The sequence below is a fragment of the Phytophthora parasitica genome (assembly GCF_000247585.1).
Source record: "Phytophthora parasitica INRA-310 unplaced genomic scaffold supercont2.16, whole genome shotgun sequence".
Lineage (NCBI taxonomy): Eukaryota > Oomycota > Peronosporomycetes > Peronosporales > Peronosporaceae > Phytophthora > Phytophthora nicotianae.
The window spans coordinates 41,788-48,570 of record NW_008649002.1 but is presented as its reverse complement, the minus strand read 5'-3'; the positions used below and the strand labels follow the sequence as shown (position 1 = coordinate 48,570).

The following is a 6,783-nucleotide window of genomic DNA, read 5'->3' as shown; positions in this document are numbered from 1 at the left end:
CGAATGACTGGTAGGGTGAGAAGGGGTTCATAATAATTTTTATTCCAGTGCATTTGCCTCGATAAATCTATTACTTTGCTTTTATTGTGGATTAGGTTAAAAACTTTTTATACTGGGAGGGATACGGAGTATCCTGTAGGGCATCACGGATATTGTATCGTTCCAAAAATGTCGACTGAGTTACAGGTAACATTAGGGGATTTTCAAAGAACATTCTGCTTGGACGACCTTCGTTCAACTTGTCGCGCGTGCGCGGGGTGCAAGAGTTTTAACCTTATGATGTCCAGGCCCTAACGCATCTACGTCAACGAGAACTGCCAAGTACATGAACTATTCAAGTACGAAGGATTTAATGCATACACGTGGCAAACCACGACTATAAACGAAGTCTCACTCGCTCAGAAATTGATCAAGTTATCTTTCGAGGGAAAGCTGCCAGTCGGCGTCTTCGAGATCAAAAATCACCCAGTTATACTGCGAAATATCTAATGTTTGAGAAGCAAGCCCAAGATCACCACCAGAAAACACTACTTTTAGGCGTAGTAGACAGAATCTACAGACTAGCTCTGAACACCATACATGTTAACGTTATGATGTTCAGCGGTAGGCGCTGAGAAACTCGGTGAAGTATAAGTATACGGATACTGGATGCATTGTTCTAACTTGGTGAGCCTTGAATGGACCATCCACTGGGCAGACGAATAACTAACCGACGCGGTAAGCCCAGAGCGCGTAATAACGGGATGACTTGGATTGATTTTTTGGAAACAGCAGAACCCTTTCAGCTCGCACTGCTATCGAGAAAAGCAGCAGCTAAGCCGAACTCATTTTCCGCCTACCAGATCAAGAGTTCTGACAGGCACTTCGTGTTGTCAAAGCTGTGTTTGCAGCTCTGCTGGCGTTGATCAGCAACGATAGTCACTCTTCACCATAAACTGCTTTTGCAGTACGGTCGTGTGAAACTTTGGAGTGGCCGGAGGCATCCTACAAGGCCATGTCCGTGTAGTAGCGTAGGGAGCGGCCTGGTGGTATCGCGAAGTGGACCTGAGTAGTTGCTGCGGAGTTTTCAAATGGCAATCTCCAATGCCTCCAAAACTGTACATACAAGATAGCAAAAGTGCTAGTGTGTATGGTCCACGATAAAGAACTTGTATATCCAAAAAAAAAGCTAGTGCCCCATGATTGACCACTAGCTTGACTCACCGAATGCAATACGCCGTTGTACTGCAGCAAAGCATGAATAGCTTTGTCCCCCATTTATGGGGCTTGTCTTTCATGTACACCCGCATTTTATTGAAACTCGAACGAGAAGGCAGCATGGCCTCGTCAAAAGCCATAATGGCTGGGGGTATGTAGCCAGACTGGAAGCGTGCCTGCAAGGCATCAATCACAGGCCTCAATTTCCACGCCTTCTCGGTACGTGCACGCTCATCCGAGTTGGAGCTAAAATGCAAGTTACGAGTGATGTGCATGAACCGATCACAAACCATGAACTGACCGAAACACCCGCGAGGAATCGCCCCCTCATCCACGGTTTTCCAGTGGTTCTCAAGTTTCTCCTTGTTCGAGCAAACACTTCTTGCAATCAGCAGCCCGATGAACACACACAGCTCTCGCCCCGTTATTTCCGCAGCCTGATCCAGCTCCTCTCGAATCTGTTCGCGGGTTTTTCGCTTGAAGCCAGGATGCTTCGTTTTCCTTGCCACTTGCTTAGCGAATTGCCCTTCTACACGGTCGTCAAGGCTCTCGTGGTAGTAATCCTCACTGGCACTAGCAATATCGTCCCACAGCCCAGGCTGTGCAAAGTACAAGAATGCCCCAGATGGCGTTGCAGCAGCTAATAGAGCTCGTGATGTGGGACCGAACTCCCCCTGGTACAGCCGTGAATAGTCGTCAAGCATTGCGTTGGTAGGTCGAGGCTCATACGGTTCAATAGATAGTCGTACGGCGTCTGTGTTATTGGTGCAGACCAACCTCGCTCTGCCATCTCACCAAGCAACTCTATGGGTAACGCCCCACGCTCCACTGTTCCAACACCTCCAACAGCATCAAGTAGCGACCGGTCAAATAGCATTTCGGGCGGTGGTGAAATTTCTTCGTCATCCAAGGGCTGGCTGTTGTCGGCCAGCAAATCATCAGCATCCCAGCTCACACCTTCATCATTTTCGGAGTCAGATTCCAAGCGCACGTATCCATCGCCACCAAGATCTATGGTTGGTCGAGCAAAACATGAACATACACGTTATTCTTCAATCGTATAGTGTATGTATCCTTAACATGTACCTTCGCTCTCGTTATTGATCTCTGTATGAATAATACATGTTAGTCAGACTGTTTAACGTGTACATACACATGCTGGTGCGTACCTGCTTCGTCTGTGAGCTCCGCATTAGACGAGGCCACTTCTTCGTGATTGCTGGTGACGTCTGCGTCCTGAAACGCGCTTTCGAGCTTCCTGGGGTTCCGTGATGAGCCTACAGAACAGTAGCGTTATGATTCGATGCCTAATGCGTGAATCAGCAGCAGCAATCGTACCTGGCAATGACTCGGATTCGTTGCTCTCAACCGACTCGTCCGCAGATGGATACGATATGCCATGAGGCGACCCTTCAACTATGACTGCGTTGTTCTCTGGAGATGGCGTTGCAAGTCGGCTGCCTTGTGCGAGCAAGCTTTCGTTGCGCAGTGAAGCGCCCACATTATCTTTGCCAGCACCAGCAGAGGTTTCGTGTGCAGCTTCACCAGCAGGTTGTTCTGTTCCAGCGCTTCCTGCGTGAGCTGCAATACAGGTACATGATAAGTACACTCTCAAACATGTCTAATACACGTTACTAACCTTTATCTGAGCTTTCCGAAGCCAGTGAGGCTGCTACATGCCCTTCATTGCGCTGCTTTTCCCGGGCGAGCTCGGCTACAGCACAGAAGTTAGCATCCATCACCAAAACGTATCAGCAAGTGTCTTACCGAGGTCCAGCGTGTCCAGGTATCGCATCAACTCTTCCTCCCCAACAAAATAGTCTGTCCTTCTTACATCCTTCTTTGTTTTGCCTGGCTTGAGATACGTGAAGTGGTTAGACAGCCCAGTTGGGCGTCTTGACCTCCAGCCATCCTTTTTCAGCTCCCTCCAACGCGAAGCGAACGCCATATCAGCTTGACGGGGGAGATTCTCGAATGAATGAGAAAAATGAGTGGCCACTGAACGGTTGTGTGGTACACCCAATATGTCCATCCTGTGCACACAACTGGTCACGGCTTTGACACAGTTTGCAAAGCTATGAAAAACCGTGGATACACTACCTACCCCTAGGTACATGCTTTTCGTATGGAACCATACAAAAGGCAAGTCCTTAACGTGGACTGTACACGTTAAGAAATTTCGTTTAACGTATAAGGTCCAGGCTCTTCGCGTTCAAGGGGTTAACCTATTGAGGACTTCGGATAACCCGAACATAACCATAAGTTCAGTATGTGGCATTTTCAAGATCTACTCTACATAGAAATTAATGCGTGGAAGGAGAGTGACAAGGTCGGGTGCACGCAGTTTGGTAACCCGCGTATGCCATCGGTAGTTACAGTCTGTCAGTGGATAAAAAAAGCGTGCGTGGCACCGACAGCAGCACCATGGAAACTCTGTAGCTGCCGTAGGGTTCGCCGGGAATTGGATGGATTGCCACGTTTCATGCCACGATGTTAGTTCCGTGCAAAGTGGGACGCCGGTGGTGAAACCCAGGAAGAAGACGGCAGCATCAACCTCGACGGGCTTCATGATGATCTCGATGTTATCGCTTTAATCGACGCGTACGACGCAATGACAAACTGTAACCTTTTGTTAATACAGAGTAACATTTTTGCGAATCCAAAGGGGTACTTTTGAATAGTACCCCGGGTATTGTTCAGAAATATCCGTTGTAAAGTGTTGTTCTCCTATCCCTAGTTCTGCTTTCCTCATGGGGCGCCGCCTGCGGCATTGCCCACAAGCTCCGCTGCGCCAATCGTTGGTTCTTGATGACGAAGTCCGCAGTTTACACGGTGCTTGATTAGAACGTGCAGTATGACGGGCCTCTCGGGTGCCGGTAGGCCCTGACGGTGTCGGGTGTCGGTGCAGTGATGTCCGTGCTGTTTTGCTCCAGTCGGCAGGTCGTCTGGGCAAAACTCCACAGCACACGCATTCATAGAGCAGAGCTTTCTCTTGAGGATTTTCCTAATCCAGTAGTAGTGTACTGATTTTAGGGAGATACCCATATCATCAACAGTACTGTTTTCATTACACCTTAATTTCGTTTTTGTTGTTGTTGTAAATTACGAACTTAACCTATTTAATGATACTGTCTTGCTATGCGTTCGCTGCGACGTGTAGTTGTCTTCTTCCTTTGTCTCCTCCTTGTAGGTTGGTACAGTCACACAAAGTCGATGGTCTCCAACTCAAAGTCAATTCTGAGCTTTTATGATAGGGTTCTGGCAGGCTCCCAGGTTAGTTCTCGATAGCCGACCCACTGTAGAATTCCAAATTGTGTACTACGTTGTACAGTTCTTGTTCTCTTCCGCGCCTTGCTTGCGTCGAAGCGAAAAACCCCGTACCTCTCTGGTGAGTCGCTGTACTGGCCAGAGAATCTTTGGTACTGGGATGGCGCGACGGTAGATTCCGATTTAGCTTGAGCTTGCAGAAGATGCCCTCAGCCTTTCGTTTGAAGTTTCATGCGTGCTTTTTTGCGCTTATTAGGTCGAGGCATCTTGCAAAACGAAAATGCTGCGAGATGCAAGAAGTCCTGATGCATATATAGGATTTTTGAGGATAAAACCAATGTTCTGCTGTCAAAGGCGACAATGTGGCCTCACCGCAATTATGCGTAGCGATTCATCGATTACGGACGTCGAGGTGGCAATTCCGCGACTCACGGTGCGCATTGTATCACAATGTGGAGAATATCTCAAGTTGGGCCATAAAGTGCCAACATTTCAGTTGTCAACTTGCAATAAAATAAATGGGTACACTGCTAGCACGCTGCCCCCGAAGGAGGGCCGTGCGGTATTTGCGAAGGCGGGCCCAGCGCCGAGCTCCTCAGCGAGCCGAGGCCTGCCTACCCCAGGTGAGAGAATCGTTTTGTCGGCAGGAGCGCAGCGACTGCCTTTGCTCCGCTGCGCGTCGCAAATCGTAAGACCGAAAATGACATCCGTCCTGAAGATTTTGGTAGCGTAAGCGGCTTATCTTGATGTTTGTATGTTGTACATGTCGCTAGGTTGGAACAGCCAATCTTTTTATGGTATTACGTAGGAAATCTCAAATTCAGTACCGTGGAATTAATCCGTTTGGGCTGTCCATCCCTCATTCTTCGGTATTCACAGTAAAACAGTTGCAGTCAGCCTGACCAAATTTACTAATAGACTAGATGATTTACCATTCGGCGGCGTGCCATATTGCGGGAAATCCCATCTCAAATTGCATCCTCATATGTTTCATAGTGTGCTGGACAGTTATCAAGCCAGCGCCGCTCGATACAGCGCATTCTCTAATTCTCCGGGCCGAGATGAAGCTAAGAGCCTTTGCCACCACACTCTTCGCTGCACTGATTGCTTGTGCTAGTGCGACCGTCGATCATGACAAGATCGAACCTATTCCTCAACCCGAGCCTGTCACGATCTCTCAAAAGGCCGCCATCAAGTTCAAGCCGCAGCTGTATACTTCGGAAATCGCTTGTGTGTCTTTTCCTGCCGTAAATGCTGCTGGAGAAGTTACAGGCGGGCTCAAGGGGACAAATGGGAACGACGCCTGTAAATATGCGCCCAAGGGCTCGCAAGTCTACGGTCGAGCTGGATGGTACAAGGACCTGTGGGCCATTATGTACGCGTGGTACTTTCCGAAAGGCTTTTGGATGGATTTTCCCACGAGACGCCATGACTGGAAGAACGTTGTTGTATGGATTGACAACCCCGACTTGGAGACACCTAAGATTGTCGGAGTCTCCATGTCCAAGTCCGACAAAAAGTACTTCAAGGAAACTAAAATTTGGGCTTCCAATTTTGCTGGTTATCGAATGGAGGGGCGAAGATATCATCGCACTTACATTTACGGCTCCAACACGTCTCTCCGCTTCCAATATCAGACAACCTTGGGCTCTCCGTATATGAATTTCGCCCGGTGGGACGGCGAGTACCAGGACTTGATCATGTGGGAACAACTCACGGACGTAGTTCGTGTGGCTTTGAACGACAGCAAAAACTTTGGAAAAGCGGAGGTCCCTTTTAGTGACGAACACTTCGAGGACCACCTCGACAAGGCGTGGCCGCTCTGATGGAAGCTATCAAGTCATGAACGGTTGGGTTGAGCATAATGTCTGGTGTTGCATCATCTAATATACCGCTACCTTCGAAAATGGATTACAAAGGAAACTGGTAGCCAAGGGAAATGGAGTCTCTGCGATCCCAATATACATTTCTTGTTTCAGTTAAATAGGGGTACGCTTGCATAAGAACTTCTAGGCTTTCGCTTGTACAGCATGTAGCTGTATAAGTATTTGACAAGGTAAATGAGCGAATGATGTGATCACCACATTGTGATCAAGTTTAAACGATCATCGATTTTAGGCAATAGTGATATGAATCTAGAGATGTAATTTCTTCACCATACAAAGGTTGTTATAATTACATCCTATACTGAATTTCCTCTACACACTTAGAATTACCCAGGTGAATGTTGCTTGTGTCGGCCAGGAGCAACATTCATTACCCAATAACCCAGTGAATGTTACCCCAAACAATTAGGGCTAAATAAAAAAATTGATTGAC

General features: G+C 47.9%; 3 protein-coding genes across 3 annotated transcripts; 1 reads left to right on the top strand and 2 right to left on the bottom strand.

The window, feature by feature from the left end:
- Positions 1 to 1,199: 1,199 nt before the first annotated feature.
- Positions 1,200 to 3,145, bottom strand: PPTG_08704 (hypothetical protein; the record flags this gene model as incomplete). Its single annotated transcript, XM_008903419.1, has 4 exons — positions 1,200 to 1,951; positions 1,975 to 2,208; positions 2,404 to 2,754; positions 2,965 to 3,145. 4 exons carry the CDS (start codon positions 3,143 to 3,145, stop codon positions 1,200 to 1,202), a joined length of 1,518 nt encoding a protein of 505 aa, XP_008901667.1.
- An 800-nt stretch (positions 3,146 to 3,945) lies between these two features.
- On the bottom strand, positions 3,946 to 4,173 carry PPTG_22376 (hypothetical protein; the record flags this gene model as incomplete). Its single annotated transcript, XM_008903786.1, has 1 exon — positions 3,946 to 4,173. One exon carries the CDS (start codon positions 4,171 to 4,173, stop codon positions 3,946 to 3,948), a length of 228 nt encoding a protein of 75 aa, XP_008902034.1.
- A 1,335-nt stretch (positions 4,174 to 5,508) lies between these two features.
- On the top strand, positions 5,509 to 6,422 carry PPTG_08703 (hypothetical protein). Its single transcript, XM_008903418.1, has one exon. It carries the CDS (start codon positions 5,526 to 5,528, stop codon positions 6,288 to 6,290), a length of 765 nt encoding a protein of 254 aa, XP_008901666.1. The 5' UTR covers positions 5,509 to 5,525; the 3' UTR covers positions 6,291 to 6,422.
- The last annotated feature ends 361 nt before the right edge of the window (positions 6,423 to 6,783 follow it).